Here is an 18,861-nt window from a genome sequence, read left to right on the forward strand (position 1 = left end):
ACCGCGCCAAGAGGAGAAAAGGTAGGCGCGTAGTGAAAGTGTAAAGGAAGTACTGAGCTGGGGCCTGGGGCTGGGAGAGGAGAGGAGACGGTGATGCGAAGAGGAGGGGTACATAGAGAATGGGGGTATAAAGAATTCGGAAGGGGGTGGAGAAAGAATACGGGGAAGGGTTGTGTGAATGAGAACGGCAAGAGGAGTGTCACATAAGGGATGGGATGGGAGAGAGATGTTGGCAGCAGGGATGGGCAAGGGAGGATTGGGGAGGGGCCAGTAACAAATGAGAGCAGGGCCACGGAGAAGGGTCAATAGATGAGCAGAAATCGGGATGAAATCCGGAGAAGGATGAACGCGAGGAAGAAAGGATGACACCATGCGGGAGAAAGAATGAGAGGTGGGGGGGCAGGGGGGGTTGAGCGGCTACAATGGGGAGACAGCGAGGAAGGGTGGGCAGAAGTGCAGGTAGGATGGGTAGATAATGGGAGATGGTGTAGCAGACAGGATAAGGAGTGGGAGAAGAGGAAAGGGTGGTGGCTGGAGAAATGTGGCAAACAATAGGCGAGGGGAGTGGGCGGGGAAGGGACGGGCAGGGGGATGGGAAGAGGGTGAATGGTGGCGTGGCACTTGGGACGGAAAGGGAAGTGAAAGGAGGTATAAGGGGGGGTAGAAAGGGGCAAGTGGCACGGGAGGGGGGAGAAGGGGCGGGAGATGGCAAAGGGGAGATGTGAGGAGAAGTGGGAGGGAGGAGGGAGGGCGGTGGGGGCCGAAGAGCGCCACAAGTGGGATGAGAAAGTTTGAGGGAGAGGCGGGGGGAGCCCAGGCGCTACTCACGCCCCAGAAGTGGGGGCGCCTCGGCTCTCCGCGTCTCTTTTATTGGGGAAAGGAAACTGCGATCGGAGAGAAGGAGGGAGAGTGTCGTGAGACAGAGAGCTAGTCGGGGAGATGCGGAGAACTTGCCCTGGTGCCCTGCTCGGGTACCAACGTCCCTGTGGGAGATTTAAGGAAACCGTGGCTTTCCAGACCGTGGCAACGCCTTGGCATGTGGCGCCACGCCGCTCTTCCAGCGCCCTGAAGCCTGTGCCTACCTCGCTGTTGCAGGTCTCTGGGCCACCCAGCGCGTGGTGACAGCACCAGTCCCCGCGCGTGCCTTCTGCGCTCTGCAATCTGCCACCCGCTCCTCTCTAAAAGTCCCCTTCGGTGCCAGTCTTTGCCAGCATCACGTGTGTTCTGTTCGGTGCCAGTCTTTGCCAGCATCACGTGTGTTCTGTTCGGTGCCAGTACCGGCCAGCATCACGTGTGTTCCGTTCGGTGCCAGTCTTTGCCAGCATCACGTGTGTTCTGTTCGGTGCCAGTCTTTGCCAGCATCACGTGTGTTCTGGTCGGTGCCAGTCTTTGCCAGCATCACGTGTGTTCTGTTCGGTGCCAGTCTTTGCCAGCATCACGTGTGTTCTGGTCGATGCCAGTCTTTGCCAGCATCACGTGTGTTCTGTTCGGTGCCAGTCTTTGCCAGCATCACATGTGATCTGCGACTGCTCCTTCTTGAGTCTCTGCTAAAAAGACACCGGACATCTAAGGCTGCCCTCTGGTGCCCTCCACCTACCCAAGTACCCTGGTACTCGCACGATCTACCAGCTGGTGTCAACTCATACGTCCTCTGTGCCCTGCCCAGCTGTACCAGCTCAGCACTCCATATCTCACCCAGGAGGTGCCAACCCGTACACCGGCTGCGCCCTGCCCAGCTGTACCAGCTCAGCACTCCATATCTCACCCAGGAGGTGCCAACCCGTACACCGGCTGCGCCCTGCCCAGCTGTACCAGCAGCATAATACTCTTTCCCACACCCAGGAGGTGCCAACCACAGGGGGGGCCACCCCGTACCCCCTCCCCCGCACCCCCTCTGCTCACCAAGTACCCTAGCACTCCGTCTCTCACCCAGGAGGTGCCAGCTGTGCGCCCTGTCCATCTGTGCCACCTCAGCACTCCGTCTCTCACCCAGGAGGTGCCAGCTCTTCGCCCTGTCCATCTGTGCCACCTCAGCACTCCGTCTCTCACCCAGGAGGTGCCAGCTCTTCGCCCTGTCCATCTGTGCCAGCTCTTCGCCCTGTCCATCTGTGCCACCTCAGCACTCCGTCTCTCACCCAGCAGGTGCCAGCTCTTCGCCCTGTCCAGCTGTGCCACCTCAGCACTCCGTCTCTCACCCAGGAGGTGCCAGCTCTTCGCCCTGTCCAGCTGTGCCACCTTAGCACTCCGTCTCTCACCCAGGAGGTGCCAGCTCTTCGCCCTGTCCATCTGTGCCACCTCAGCACTCCGTCTCTCACCCAGGAGGTGCCAGCTCTTCGCCCTGTCCATCTGTGCCAGCTCTTCGCCCTGTCCATCTGTGCCACCTCAGCACTCCGTCTTTCACCCAGGAGGTGCCAGCCCGTACACCTACTGCGTCCCATCCAGCCGTACCATCCCTTCATCCTCTGCCCCCGCTGACGCCACACCTACCCCTGGCTCTGACCTCCGTCCTCCCTGGCCACACGTGGGCGCTCTAGTGCCACCCCTAGTTAACCACCCCGCTGAACCCGCGCAGGGGCACACTTGCATTTGACGGGCTTGTGCTGTGCCAGCATGGCGCGGAAATGCCCTACCAGGCACCAACTGTCCCCACCGCAAGCCCCGCAACCCGGGACCCTCATCACAGGACCGTCTTGAGTTCGAGAAACGAACCGCGATGCCACCTCAGAGGGCCGTTTGCAACTCATCCAGTTCCGACTGCCCTGAGTGCCAACAGCTTGTGGCATGCCAACGCAGCACCCGGGTGCCCTCAGCTGCGCTGCCCTTTGGCACCCTCGCGGGGTAAACGTTCCGCGATGTTCCAGAGCTTGAGGGAGGCCTAGCGGGCTAGCCTGGCACTGGAGTGACCCCAGAAGTACCTCCATGCGGTGACCACCCCAGGGCGTGAGTACCTTATAAAGTGCCAACATGACATTGCAGTAACCCCAGACTCTCCAGGGCAGCTACTGGCCACATCGCTGCGCTCCAGGAGTGCACCAGGGGGACTGGCACGCGGCCCAGTGTAGAACCCCGGGGCCCCCTAGCACCCCGACCCACACCCCGTGGCCCATGGAAGGCTGGGACATTGAGAATGGCAGCTGGGCAGTCACGCCGGGCACCAATGGCTCTGTTCCGGGGCCGCAGGGTAACCGGACAGATGACGGGGCGCCCCCCTTCTTGACCGACGCCTGGCTGGTACCCCTCTTCTTCGCCCTCATCATGCTGGTTGGAGTCATGGGCAACTCAATGGTCATCTACGTCATCTCCACGCACCGGCAGATGAGGACGGCCACCAACTTCTACATCGGTGAGGGGGCACCGGGAGTGGCACGGTGGGGGCTGCGTGCATGGCGGTGAGGGGGGGGGCGGGGTGGGCACCGGGAGTGGCTCAGTGGGGGCTGCGTGCATGGCGTGTGCTCTATGAGGACGACCACCAACTTCTACATCGGTGAGGGGGCACCGGGAGTGGCACGGTGGGGGCTGCGTGCATGGCGGTGAGGGGGGCGGGGCGGGGTGAGCACCGGGAGTGGCACAGTGGGGGCTGGGTGCATGGCGTGTGCTCTATGAGGGCGGCCACCAACTTCTACATCGTTGAGGGGGCACCGGGAGTGGCACGGTGGGGGCTACGCGCATGGCGGTGGGGGGGGGGGGCGGAGTGGGCACCGGGAGTGGCACAGTGGGGGCTGCGTGCATGGCGTGTGCTCTATGAGGACGGCCACCAACTTCTACATAGGTGAGGGGGCACTGGGAGTGGCACGGTGGGGGCTGCGTGCATGGCGGTGAGGGGAGGCGGGGGGCTCCGGGAGTGGCACAGTGGAGGCTGCGTGCATGGCGTGTGGTCTATGAGGAGGCCACCAACTTCTACATAGGTGAGGGGGCGGGGTGGGCACCGGGAGTGGAACAGTGTGGGCTGCGTGCATGGCGTGTGGTCTATGAGGAGGCCACCAACTTCTACATAGGTGAGGGGGCGGGGTGGGCACCGGGAGTGGAACAGTGTGGGCTGCGTGCATGGCGTGTGGTCTATCGAGACTGCCACCAACTTCCACGCAGGTGAGGGTGCGGGGGGGAGGGCTCTGTTGAGAGGGGCATAGTGGGTGCTGGGTGCTTCTACATAGGTGAGGGGGGCTGTGCCGGGATTGGCACCGTTGGGGCTGTGCTGGGAGTGGCCCCGTTGGGCTGAGGGCATGGATCTGCCCGTCTATGATGACTGGCACCAACTTCCACATCGGTGAGGATGTGTTTGGAGGGGCATAGTTGGGGCTGGGTGCCCATGCATGGTGCATGCTCCATGGCAGCGCTGCCAAGCAGTCGGCCAGCGGGAGGTTCAGCGCTGGTAGTGCTTCGAGCTGGGCACGGCGCCGCCGCATAGTACGTGGCCGGTAGCACCTGCCCTGCAATCTCTATACGGGTGGGAGGAAGGAGAGAGGGCTTCAGAGACTTGCCCCCGAAGTGCTGCCGGCAGGATGGATACACTGCGTGCACACATGTCGGTGCTCGATGATGCCTGCCAGGGCAGGGGTTCAGGGCGATGGACCGGAATTGAGGGGTACGGTGGATATGAGAAATGGAGGGGCCGAACGGGGCCGGGTGAGGGCTGCAGGGGGCAGGGACGCCCGAAGGGGTACAAGGAAAGAAGAGAACAAGGCGGTTGCATTGTTGCAGAATATGTTACTGATGTGTGTAGTGTTGTCTAGCGCTGATCAGGCCAACGGGGCATCAGGGCCCTACATTCACTTAAGCTAGACACAGAGACGTATAGATTTTCAATGGGACTTTGTTAATAATTCCAGGGCGTAGCTGTGCCCCAGCTTGCTTGGCATTTTATGAAGACCACACTTACATAGAATGGGACAACAGGTATTTAGGGAAGTTTGAAGTGGTCTTCAAACTGTGGGGTGGCGCGAGGTTCTTTAAAAAGGATGACTGTGATTGCTTTTAATGCCAATATCTGGAGACAAAACACATGATCAGAAGGATGTTAAGTGTTTAACTTCATTCTGTATCAAGTATGCACATGCGGGCTGCTTCCTGTAACCCTCAAGCAAGTCTTCTTAAATTTCCTTATAGCGCCTCGATACCTACGGGCAGCAGTGCGCTCCTCAAATCCAAAAATAAATAAAATCTTTATTTGGAACCTGCTGCCTACTTTCTCGTATCCCTAATGATAAAATATGGATATTTCTAATACTCGTAAGATTCAACATGCATCAGAGGCCAAGTCTTAAAAAATAAAAGTGTGGGGCTCATTAACTTTTGCGACGTCACCAGAAATTAGCATACCAAGCAGACATATGCACATTTCATTCAATTGGCTTTAGGTAAATATACTAATTCCTTATGCACAAATGGGCATTTGCTTTGGTAAAATCAGGATATTTTCTTTTAATAGGGCTTAGAAATGTCTTATATCCTGTTCCCTCCTCTGTGTGCCTCCCCGCTTGCCAGTGTGTGGGTGTGTCTTTGTTATGTGTTTAAGGAAAGGAGGTGTGTTATAGATGCAGGATATACCAACATGTTAAAAGTTGTGCACGTTTTAAACCCCAAGGCCCTGCTTCATGGAATTTTTTGCACGGTTGAAAGCGACTTTCCGATGCGGACACAAACCCTGATTCATGGAACTGTGCAAAGTGTATTTTTACAGTGCAATGCCAGTGCAAAGTCAATTTGCACTGCAAAAACGACTCTATACTGACTTTGCGCTGACTATGCACAGTTGCATGAATCAGGGTTTGTGTCGGCAGTGTAAAGTCACTTTTCAGCAGTGCAACGTCACTTTGAACCGTGCAAAAAAACTCCAAGAATTAATGGCCATGTCTCTTCTTTCAGCCCCATGCACTATTATTTTTGAAACGTTTTCCCTTTTATCGTGATGTAAAGCTTTATTATGAATGAATGAAATCACAATGCAAGATGATAGAATATATGAGCAGTTTTAGCTTATGTGGCGCTGGGGTGGGCAGAAACAATATTTTTACCCACCAGAATGCACCCCTCTGCTGCTCTGGCTCGGCCTTTATAAAGTCACTGCCCTGTTTTTCCTGACGTGTTCAAGACACCATCTTCCTGTGTGTGGCACAGGCTAGGGGAATCCAGACGTGGACCCCTTGCTCACTATTCTTAGAGAGGCACAGATCCACCCTACTGATGAGGTCCAACCAGACCGAAACACGTGTCTGGGGTTTCTGTTGGTACTCTTGTTCAGAGGAGAATTGCCTCGCATTTCGGTGCTGGACTGCCCCAGGGCAGGACAAAGACTGATATGTTTGGGATATTTCTTCTCTGTAAAAGATAGTGAGCTAAAGACTCTGGGTAAGTCCCTCGTAACCAGGACTAATGTCTGGCAGAGGGACTCCCAGGACCCCCCTTGTTAAATCTGCATATTTAAGTAACTTTGGGTCTCACCCTAAGTTACTAGGGGAATCCAGACGTGGACCCCTTGCTCACTATTCTTAGAGAGGCACAGATCCACCCTACTGATGAGGTCCAACCAGACCGAAACATGTGTCTGGGGTTTCTGTTGGTACTCTTGTTCAGAGGAGAATTGCCTCGCATTTCGGTGCTGGACTGCCCCAGGGCAGGACAAAGACTGATATGTTTGGGATATTTCTTCTCTGTAAAAGATAGTGAGCTAAAGACTCTGGGTAAGTCCCTCGTAACCAGGACTAATGTCTGGCAGAGGGACTCCCAGGACCCCCCTTGTTAAATCTGCATATTTAAGTAACTTTGGGTCTCACCCTAAGTTACTAGGGGAATCCAGACGTGGACCCCTTGCTCACTATTCTTAGAGAGGCACAGATCCACCCTACTGATGAGGTCCAACCAGACCGAAACACGTGTCTGGGATTTCTGTTGGTACTCTTGTTCAGAGGAGAATTGCCTCGCATTTCGGTGCTGGACTGCCCCAGGGCAGGACAAAGACTGATATGTTTGGGATATTTCTTCTCTGTAAAAGATAGTGAGCTAAAGACTCTGGGTAAGTTCCTCGTAACCAGGACTAATGTCTGGCAGAGGGACTCCCAGGACCCCCCTTGTTAAATCTGCATATTTAAGTAACTTTGGGTCTCACCCTAAGTTACTAGGGGAATCCAGACGTGGACCCCTTGCTCACTATTCTTAGAGAGGCACAGATCCACCCTACTGATGAGGTCCAACCAGACCGAAACACGTGTCTGGGGTTTCTGTTGGTACTCTTGTTCAGAGGAGAATTGCCTCGCATTTCGGTGCTGGACTGCCCCAGGGCAGGACAAAGACTGATATGTTTGGGATATTTCTTCTCTGTAAAAGATAGTGAGCTAAAGACTCTGGGTAAGTCCCTCGTAACCAGGACTAATGTCTGGCAGAGGGACTCCCAGGACCCCCCTTGTTAAATCTGCATATTTAAGTAACTTTGGGTCTCACCCTAAGTTACTAGGGGAATCCAGACGTGGACCCCTTGCTCACTATTCTTAGAGAGGCACAGATCCACCCTACTGATGAGGTCCAACCAGACCGAAACACGTGTCTGGGGTTTTTGTTGGTACTCTTGTTCAGAGGAGAATTGCCTCGCATTTCGGTGCTGGACTGCCCCAGGGCAGGACAAAGACTGATATGTTTGGGATATTTCTTCTCTGTAAAAGATAGTGAGCTAAAGACTCTGGGTAAGTCCCTCGTAACCAGGACTAATGTCTGGCAGAGGGACTCCCAGGACCCCCCTTGTTAAATCTGCATATTTAAGTAACTTTGGGTCTCACCCTAAGTTACTAGGGGAATCCAGACGTGGACCCCTTGCTCACTATTCTTAGAGAGGCACAGATCCACCCTACTGATGAGGTCCAACCAGACCGAAACACGTGTCTGGGGTTTCTGTTGGTACTCTTGTTCAGAGGAGAATTGCCTCGCATTTCGGTGCTGGACTGCCCCAGGGCAGGACAAAGACTGATATGTTTGGGATATTTCTTCTCTGTAAAAGATAGTGAGCTAAAGACTCTGGGTAAGTCCCTCGTAACCAGGACTAATGTCTGGCAGAGGGACTCCCAGGACCCCCCTTGTTAAATCCTGTAACCCTCAAGCAAGTCTTCTTAAATTTCCTTATAGCGCCTCGATACCTACGGGCAGCAGTGCGCTCCTCAAATCCAAAAATAAATAAAATCTTTATTTGGAACCTGCTGCCTACTTTCTCGTATCCCTAATGATAAAATATGGATATTTCTAATACTCGTAAGATTCAACATGCATCAGAGGCCAAGTCTTAAAAAATAAAAGTGTGGGGCTCATTAACTTTTGCGACGTCACCAGAAATTAGCATACCAAGCAGACATATGCACATTTCATTCAATTGGCTTTAGGTAAATATACTAATTCCTTATGCACAAATGGGCATTTGCTTTGGTAAAATCAGGATATTTTCTTTTAATAGGGCTTAGAAATGTCTTATATCCTGTTCCCTCCTCTGTGTGCCTCCCCGCTTGCCAGTGTGTGGGTGTGTCTTTGTTATGTGTTTAAGGAAAGGAGGTGTGTTATAGATGCAGGATATACCAACATGTTAAAAGTTGTGCACGTTTTAAACCCCAAGGCCCTGCTTCATGGAATTTTTTGCACGGTTGAAAGCGACTTTCCGATGCGGACACAAACCCTGATTCATGGAACTGTGCAAAGTGTATTTTTACAGTGCAATGCCAGTGCAAAGTCAATTTGCACTGCAAAAACGACTCTATACTGACTTTGCGCTGACTATGCACAGTTGCATGAATCAGGGTTTGTGTCGGCAGTGTAAAGTCACTTTTCAGCAGTGCAACGTCACTTTGAACCGTGCAAAAAAACTCCAAGAATGAATGGCCATGTCTCTTCTTTCAGCCCCATGCACTATTATTTTTGAAACGTTTTCCCTTTTATCGTGATGTAAAGCTTTATTATGAATGAATGAAATCACAATGCAAGATGATAGAATATATGAGCAGTTTTAGCTTATGTGGCGCTGGGGTGGGCAGAAACAATATTTTTACCCACCAGAATGCACCCCTCTGCTGCTCTGGCTCGGCCTTTATAAAGTCACTGCCCTGTTTTTCCTGACGTGTTCAAGACACCATCTTCCTGTGTGTGGCACAGGCTGCAGAGCTCCGTGCCTTTCAGAGTCGACTGTCAGTCATGTACTTCAAATGAGTAGATTTTGTGGTGCTGCTTAATGTGGGTGTAAGGGGCTATGAAGAACAGCCCCTTAAAAGCAACCACCACTCCCTGCTTTCATCCTTCTCTTCAAAGCAATGAACATTGTCACCTGCCTGATGTGTCAGAGACCACTTAGAGCGTGCAGGGCTGCCTTTAAACCTTATTAAAGCACATTGTGCTAATAACATCGGGTAAAAGTACCAGCTGCATGCACAGTGCAGTGGCGGTAGCTTTGCACTCATCAGCAGGCTTTAAGATGAAGCATTTCCCACTCATTTTCCATTAAATACAGTTCCAGGTATTACTGAAACAGTCTATCATGAAGAGTCACACATTGCTGTTTGAATATATGGGCCAATCAAAGATAAAGACAGTGACATGCCTGAATGATTCCAGACATAAAGTCAAAGAGGAAAGTATTCGACTTCGAGTGATAATTAAGTAAGTATTCAGCCAAATGTCAAATAGCTAATTTTCAGCTGGAATTCAGCCAAATACTTACTGGAAGCCGAATTTCGGTAGACCCCTAGTCTGCTGTCACTAAAGGACGTCAGTGGGAGGGGGGCTTATGCATGGATTCGGGGAGAGTAGGGGATTGTGCCTGGAGTAAAAAACTTTCATCCTCAAGACAGTTTTCTTGCGCACAATCATGCAAGTCCCCCAACCCTTGCACTAGGGGACTCTTCTTGTTTTGGCCAGATCTGACCTCCACAGGAAAGCCTTGCATGGACAGAATTCAGGAAGCCATTATGGAATTACTAACGTTGCCCGCCCAGATTCTGTCATTTTGTAGATATTGCAAGGGTTGCTAAGGAGTCTCCATGATGATGTGGTCCGCCTGGATGAATGGACAGTCATTTTTCAATGCCCACATTGTTGCCAGGAGTGCCTCCTTGCATTCATTGAATTGTTCCTCTACCGAGGACACAGTCTTGCTCGCGTATGAGGTGACTTTGTTGACCATGTCATGCTTTTGGTACAACACCGCTGTTAGGCAAGTATCTGAGAACCCCGTCTCCAAGAAGTACTCCTTGCTCTTTATGGGGTAAGCCAAACAAGGAACCTAGGAAAGGCTTCTTTTTAGTTGTTTAAGTTCCTCAGCTTGTTCCGGACCCCACTCCCACTTGACTCTGCACTTTAATAAATGGACCAAGGGTCGAGTGACCGCTGCGTAGTCTTCAATGAACCTTCAACTATAATTAGTGAGTCCAAAAAGGTTTCCTAATTCTCGCAGAGTCGTCCGGTCTTTTAATTTCAATAAGGCTTACACCTTCTTTGTCTGGGGATTAAGACCCTCAGAGGTGATCTCATGCCCTAAGAAGTTCTCTTACACCACTGTGCGTTCTGAAAGAACAGTGTTGTTCTAGCTTTCTGCAACTGGAATAGAACATAGCGAAGTTCTGCTATGTGTTCCTGCACAGTTGAGCTCTTGGATCAAAACATCATCCACATAGGCCCGGTTTCCCTTTTCGCCCTAATCAGGCATGGCCTTGTATAGGAAGGTGTTGAACTCATTGCCAGAGTTTATGTATCCAAAGGCTGTTCCGGATCACGTGTACTACATCCCACCGAAGGTAAAGGCAAGCTTGTACTGGTCTTCCCAACTCATGGGTACTGTCCAATAACCATTGGTCAGGTCAATGGCGGTGTACACCTTTGATCCTTGTATCTGTGCCAGCTCTTGATCGATGTAGGGAAGTGGCCATCTTGACAAGTGGACCCATTTGTTCAACTCCTTCCACTCTGCACATAGTCTCCATTGGCCTTTTGGTTTGAGTATCCCCAGTGCCGGGTTTTTGAAGGTACTTTGGATCAGACGAAATATCCCATTGGATTTTCAGTTCCTAATAATCTCTGAGAGGGACTCCATGGACGCGAGAGGTGACAAGTATTGTTTCACAAACACTGGAGCCATCACTGGGTCAGTGGGTATGGTGGTTGAATGAATGGACGTGCGTCCAATGTCATATGAGTCCACTGAAAAGATATCTTGGAATTCCAGGAATACCTGTTTTAGATTTTGTCTTTGCTCCTCGGTCTCACGGGCACCAGCCAGATTGATCCTTTCCTGAAGGATCTGCCTGAAACTTAGAAAGACAACAGGCGTGGCAATTTCAGCTCAGCGGTATTCTCCAGTTGGGTGCTGAGATCTCTTTTGATGGTGTTGACCTGGACAGGGAATTCGAGGTAGTGCTCCTTGACTCTGAACACTAGCTCCGACCTCCTAATGTCACATGTTACCTATTCCACCCCGCAGGGTCAGGAAGTGTACACCATGAAATTCTCCCCATGCCTAGTAAACATCTTTTTTGGAGTAATACCGTCACTGATGTTGAAACAGTCGTTTGGGTTTGGTCCCATGTTTTAATTCCCTATATCAATAGAATAATGTTGGGCATCAACCGCCATTCCAGTAAAGGTGTCTTCACCCAAAGTCATACTTGGAGGGTCGCTGTTATCCATAAATATCCGAATGGTGTTGTGTTCTAGGTGTACCAGAGGTGTCAGATTTAAATACAAACCTTGTTGTTGGAGACAGGAATTTGGATTTATATAGGCGTCCTGGTATTTGAGGTTCTGTTCTCGCTTAATTTTGAGGGGAAGAGTAAATTGTCGCACCTGCCCAGGAATGGTAACCTCTTCTTGCACTTCAACTTCAATGGCATACGGCAGCAATTGAGCTGACTGGAATTTTTCAGTATTGTCAAACCCCATGAGACAACCCACAGGCTTCATTATCATTTAGGTCCAAACTGATTGTGAATCGGTTAAGAATGTCACTTCCCAGATAAAAGTCAGATGGGACATTTCTCATGACCCAACATGTTTAGCATACACCTGCTAGGCAGGAGATATTTGGGATTTGGTGTTTCCAGACCTACTTCCCATTTGTCAATCAAGTCAAATGTGGGAATGTTCTGAACTTTTGGGAGTTTCCTGAATAATCTTTCACTGATGAAGTTCCTTCCGTTATTCAGTCATACACTGGCGAGCACCGACTCCTCACTCTCATTTAAATGAATGGGGAAAAACAACTGTTTGACCTTTTTCTGAATGTCCGTCAGACTTTGAGTGGCCTTTTCCTTGTCTGGTTTCACAGGACTCAATGTTTCTTTTGATTTTGGACTGGTGTAAAATGTCATGGTGTTCCCTTCCAGTGTGGATTGCCACACAAAACTGGGAGGAAGGTTGATTTTCAAGAATGGAGAAGGGTTCCCATCACCAGTTTGTTCTTCTACAGAGACGACAGTGATGCCTGGGTGTTGGTGTTTCTCTATATTCTCAGAATGTTGATCAATTATGTGACAGGTACCATTAAGGCTTACATAATTGGTACTCATTTTTAATTTTATAGGGCGGTTAGTCTGAGTCCAGAGGACCTTGTTTATACAGTGAATCAGAGGTGATAACTTCCTCAAGAGATCGTTCCCCAGTAAACGAGATGTGCCCCCTGGAGTCACAACTATCACTGCATGTTTCAGCAAATGCCGTCCAATCTTTTTTTTCCTGATCCCAGTCCCGTCAAAATTCTAGAGTTGTCTAGGAAGTGGTGTGAGGGGAATTCGGTGGCCCTCCTTCCATCCTGGCTTTAGTTGGTCCAAAGTCCTTTTTGGAGAAGAGGGTGGCTTCGTATCCAGTATCCACCAGTGCTGAAAATTCACACTGACCTAAACTTGGCCTTCTTTCACCTCCGAGGTGCACAGAAAGTGTCAGTTATTTGACAGCCCGATTGTCATTTTCTTAATATTTAACTCTGACACTGTGTGAACTTGGGCAATGTTATGTGATAGAGTTTAGGAATCTGTAAAGAAAACTTTGCAACTCGCAATGTGACTCATTGGTAAATCCTCACTTTCCCCAGCTCCTTGGCTGTCCACCTTAACCTGGCGACAGTTCTCAGAACCTTTTTGGAGAAAGAACTTCCCCTCTGTTTTAATTCTGTCTCACTCTTTCGGGGTTGAAGTGTTTCTTGTTCTGGGTCGGTCTCCATACCTACGCTGTCCCACTCAGGGTCTTTTGGGACACATTTTTCTTTGGGAGGTATCCCCCCATTTTTGAAAGAGAATACCTGCTTTCCTGAACCCTCCAGCGATTCTTCTCTTTCCAAGGGGATGATCCCGAGTTTATCTACAAAGTGGGCTCATCTTTGGCCTCTCCTACTTTGCTCTTTGGGTTCTAACATTTTGTAGGTAGAAGAAACACTTTCAGCCCGGGAGGTTTTTAGGGGTTCTGTCTGGATGAGAAAGGAAGCTTCCTCTAGGGCTTGGCATCTCCCCTCCACACGGCCCCCCTCCTCAGAAACCCGTGGTTTGTCTGAGGTTCCCTGCTGTCATTTCCCCCCTGGAGCATCAGACCAGGGTGTTGGGGAATTCTGGGAAGCAGGGTTAGGTTGAGAGATCGACTGAACCCTCAGCATTCGCACAGATCATTGGTCAGTTGCTGGACCAGTTGCTCCAGTTGCAAGACCTTATCTGGGAGGTAGGGAGGTATCAAGCCATACCTCTGCTGCTCCTGAAAGGGGTAACTGTCCCTTCTCCCGGAGTAGCACGGGTACTGAAAATTCCCCCATAATTTTCCATCCTGAATCTCCCTTCTCCCGGGTTCAGGGATCTTATGTCCTGGAACCTCAGAGAGAGAGGGGGATTGTTTTGGAACTTCTGGTTTGGGGTCATTGGGGGAACACATTCAGATAGTGAGGTGGAATGATACTTCTATCCCGAGGTAAGTTAGGAAGGAAGTTTCCTGGGCAGTAATTACCTGATCAGCCCCCCCACCCCTTGAGCCGTGGGAGTGTATACATACCCCAGGATTGGTTTAGTACCCTTGTACCTAGGGCTTATATAGGTGGCAGGGTCAGAGGGATGGTTGTTCTTGGCCCCTGCCTGACTACCATTTGATTGGGCTGGATCAGAGAGTCCCTTCTGCCTTCCATTTGGCTTGTTGGCAGGAAGGTTACTTTTAGACCTCCTGTCTCCAGGTCCAATGGAGGTCCACCAACTTTGCAGCATCAGGGGTGTTAGATAGTTTAGGGGTTTTGCCAGTATTTTTACTCTCAGCAGGTTTTTGGACCTCATAGTTCCTAGTGGCCTGTTCAGTCACCCAATCCAGGGTTCTGTGCTCGTGAAACATTTGCACCAACTGAGTCATGATATAATTGGGGAGCGCATGGAAATATGCATTTATGAACTCCCTACTATTGGTGTTCATCGCCAGAAAGCCTGAGCAAATGCCTGCTTCAACTCCTGCACAAACTCCCTAGGCACCTTATTTTCCACACAATGATAAATGATAAATACACCACACATGAGAACATAAAGAAGAGTTTGTTGGCACACCCAGGGATGAAGTTCTACTACACTAAAGATCGCAAGAAATATGTAGAACGTTAGGTATTTTGTCGACCAACTAGACAATGCTGTCACATGACCTGGAGTGTGGATGAGCATATAAAAAATGCTGGTGACCTGCGGTGGGTGACAGAAATAGGGATCCAGAAGAAACCTAGATGTGAAGAGAGGACGAAGAAGATTGAAGACGAGGAGATGGTTATGGACTTGGCCAGAGGGGGGAATGTAGAGGAGCACATGGACATGTCTTCCCTAGCTCCCATCCCCTCACCTCCATAATACTGGAACAGTAGGAGAAGAGCCGTATGTGGGATACCAGGTATCACCACAATACCGCATCGAGTGTATGAGAGACGATATGCACTCAGACAACCGTATCGAATGTACCCTCGCACTGAAAGGGTGGAAGGATGTCTGCACACACCCTTGGACATCATAAAGATATAAGTGAAATCTGAAAAGAGCAGAGTGACATCATAGAGGAAAGATACTAAGACTTACTGATACGATATGCAAATACTCAAAGAATAAGGATTTAACTGCAGTAACAATAGAAACATGTAATAAAATATGAAGAAATCATACATGCAAAGAGGATAAAGTAACCTGCTGACTAATAAATGTGTATATGCAGAAACACAACCTAGAGGAGACATATAGAAGCTTGCTGCAGAGGAAAACATAACATGGCTAGAGCGGCCATGATGGAAAGATGGACGTCATACCCGTATTAAAACCAATCAACCTACCGCAGAGACAGACCAGGGCTGCAGGGACAGGAGACATTGGAAAAGCAGCTTTGTGTGAGGAATAAAGAGGAGTCAATTGGCCTGGGATCAAGAATGCTAATTCAAGGAATTATTGTGAGGCACAAGGGAAGTCAAAAGGAAAAGCCATGTATGTAAGACATATTTCTCTTAGATTAAGCGAAGGAAAAAACATCTAAAAGAGCCAAGTATTAGACAATTAAAGATGTGAAAAACCCATGCAAGATGGAGTGAGCAATGCACCAGAGGCCAAGAAGCGTAATGACACCCAGCACAAGGCATACATTAGTTTTCAAAAATTGATTAGCAGACATTGCTAATTAAAAAATTCTTGATTAGCAAACCAACCTATTTGATTAGCATTGTTGAACTGATATTTTTCATATCACCATAGGTTATTTGCACCAAAACATAAAATGAGCAACAATACAGCATGTGTGTGTATGTGTAAGGCTGAAGTAAGACATCATTAAGCTGAGTCAGTAAAATGTGAAGTTTAGCTGCATCAATGGACACAAATAAGAAAATGGAAATGCTGATAAAAATGCTCCGAAAACAGTTTTAAGTGCACAGGGAAGTGGCCCATACATATGTATTGTATGCTTGACCCATCATTTGCTTTGTATGATGTTCTGAAGTTTCATAGATCAAAAACAAAAATGTTAAAGGAAAGTCATAGCCTGTGACTAAGTGCTTAGTATATGGTATTGCTTCAGGCAAGGCAATTATCAACTTCAGGTGGACAAGATGGCCCTTGCCTGTCCCTGATATTGACTGTTTTCAAAATAGTGCTAAATACATATTTCATGGCAGGGCTGCTAACAGCCCTTAAGCCTGAGCCTGGTAGAATGAAGTTCAGCATTCCATCCCTGTGCGCCCATGAAAGTGGCTTTTATCGCTATTTAGCACTCAGAGGCCGCCTTCTGGGGTGCTGATACTTTTTTGTTTGTTTTTAAGATTACTAGGCATTGCGAAATTCATAATTCCATTGAAATGGAATTACACATGTCCGCAATTGGAAATGACAATGTCCAAGACCTGGAGTTGCGCAGGTAAGTGGGCAAGGGGGTCGAGATGTGGCACTCCACTTGAGACGCGGCCTGGAGCACTGCCTCCATGGATAGGGAGAAAAGGCAGAGGTGCAGTGGGTCCAACATGAAATGTGGGCAGCAACTTGCAGATTCAGCCTGAGTTCCCACCCTCTGGTTGGCCAGCACTCTCCTACAGGTGCTCATATACAATGCAATTATATTTATCGAGCAAAGCGAGCTCTGGAGGCTACCTACAGTGCATGGTATTGCAGTAGATCTGGATCGAACTAATGATCACTAATTTGCATCTTCCACTTTGCATAAACATCAGCTTTTTATTTTCATTATTTAAGATGAAAGAAAGTAAGTATAAGAAGAGTGGCTGGTGTAGCATGCAGACAACAGGAATTTTGGAACACTTTATTAAGAGAGACATATCGAAGTGATTATGAAGTATGGATGTATGACAGACTAGCATATATGAGGATTGGAAGATATATCAAACTTCGATTATTTATTTTTTATTGTAGATATGGTAATTGACCACAGAATTGGGTAGACAACTCCCGAAGAAAGGGGACAATTAACCCCGAAATGCGCAGAGACACACATGTGGATTATACACAACACATAATCTTCTCCATCTAGCTATATGTGATAATTGTTTATATTCCATTGTGAAAAATTGTCTATCTGTGAGTAGAATTATAGAAGTCATTTTTTGAAAGTGAAATGTTGAATCAAGGGCTGTAAAATATCAACTTGATTAAAGTGTATGTTATGAATTCATGTATTGAAAAATTGAATATGGTCTCTGGTGAACTAATTGTTATGGAACAATAAGAAGGAGTCAAAACAATTGGTTTTATAACAAAGTTGGAGTACGAATGATATTATTGAATACAATCTATAAAATATCCAATACTTGACTGTTTATACAATACCAATAGGGTGTGCAGGGGACGGGAGAGCTCCACAAATTGTGGACCCCTGCTTTGATTACATTTGTTAGTACAACCCAGTGTCAGGGTTGGATTTTCTCCCCGGCACCCCTCTACCTATCTGAAAAGAATTATGACTATCCAAATATTAGGTGTGCACTAGGCCAAGTAGAACAAAAGTGTGACAACCAATCAGAGGGTCTATGTAGCAACACGCTAGGCAACGTTGCAGAGACCAACCCACTGCCATTCTTTCTGCTCTAATCAGTATTATACATATTTAGAGGTAGTTCAAGACATGCCCACAAGCTAAGGGGAAGCCAATGAAGTTATTAACGCTTATGTACAATATAGGTACCAATGTTCCCCTAACCAAACCCTCCCTTTAATAGGTTTTAGTTTGCCACGTAGGATGACTTCATTAATGACGCACATTGCGGTATAACACCTTTGTATAATCACATTTGGGTGTGAGTGCGTGAATTACTGCCTGTTTTTTTCCAGATTGCCCTATTTTATTTTATGCTGATAATACAGTAGTACTTTGCCATATTCTTTGAGTCTGTCTAGTTATTTGGGTCTGAGATCACTATTGGTAATTCCATCTAGCGCATGAGATGCTTCGAGGTGCTAGAACACCGTCTTGTTATATTGCCCTCTTTTGGCTTTGGCAATGGTAGTTTTTGTTTCCTTTAAAAATACAATTGACCCCAATTTTCTTATTCTGCCACTTTATTTGGCAAGCATCAGATTGTTATGCAAAGTTATTCTTAGTATGCCAATTTCACCTCTTTATCTTAGCTCGGTATTAAATATTGTTATCACGGGCTAGCAAGCGATTACGGAGCATTACAGGTTCACATACAACTAGTAAACTCACTGAGTGATGAATACGTGTCCGCTCACTCTACTACCTTCATTTCTTCTGCTTACTCTGCATCCCACTATCAGGTAAGCTGCTTTACTCTGGCTCCCACGGCCCACGCTGGTTGGGAGAGGGGCATTCCTCGCTCCACGAGCAGTCCAGTGCTTGCCAGACCGCTGTGTTGGAGCTTCCTGCTGTGAAGCATCTGCTTATGCGATCCTCAGGGGGAAAGCCTTCTGAAACAACACTTCCCACCGCACAACCTCTATATACAACATGCTCAAGGATAGAGACCCTCACAAAACCGGCATCCGCTTCACAATTAGCAGCGGCTCCGACATCTCTGCTTCCCTGCACCCTCTGCTGCCTATGCAATGTGGAGTCACGATAATTACTCCACCCTCTACTTCTTCTTCTGCTACTCCCCATGGCCTGCACCTGAGGGGGTCTTGTGTGCTCAGTAGTCCCTCTCAGGTGTGGGTCATTAAAATCAGTAGACTGCAACTTGCAGTCTAGTGCCTCCAAATCCTTCATCCTAGTCGTATGGGCATTGTGGAACTTGCGGTCCCCATCGTTACAATGAGCTTTTTCTCTCTCCACATTATGTTTGAATGGATTTACTTTTTAAAAAAATGGCTTTATTGAAAGTTGCACCGCCAGGCGACTCCTTATAATCCCTAGAATTCACTCTTTAAAGTTTGGTTTACATATGCAAAAAATGTGTCATTG

General features: G+C 48.6%; 1 protein-coding gene across 2 annotated transcripts in view; it reads left to right on the forward strand.

Moving 5' to 3' along the window:
- The first annotated feature begins 241 nt into the window (after window positions 1-241).
- The window catches only part of LOC138550306 (G-protein coupled receptor 54-like), a 394,439-nt gene continuing 375,819 nt past the window's right edge, over window positions 242-18,861 (forward strand). The window contains exon 1 of one of the 2 annotated variants that reach the window (XM_069642402.1): window positions 242-391. In XM_069642402.1, the coding sequence (XP_069498503.1) occupies window positions 385-391 (7 nt within the window). In that variant the 5' untranslated portion in view covers window positions 242-384. Of the gene's footprint in view, window positions 392-1,886; window positions 3,344-18,861 lie in introns of those variants that run through there. The other variant, XM_069642400.1, reaches the window with a different exon arrangement.

The sequence above is a fragment of the Ambystoma mexicanum genome, chromosome 1q (assembly GCF_040938575.1).
Source record: "Ambystoma mexicanum isolate Mex_15411 chromosome 1q, UKY_AmexF1_1, whole genome shotgun sequence".
In the NCBI taxonomy this organism is placed as follows: Eukaryota; Metazoa; Chordata; class Amphibia; order Caudata; family Ambystomatidae; genus Ambystoma; species Ambystoma mexicanum.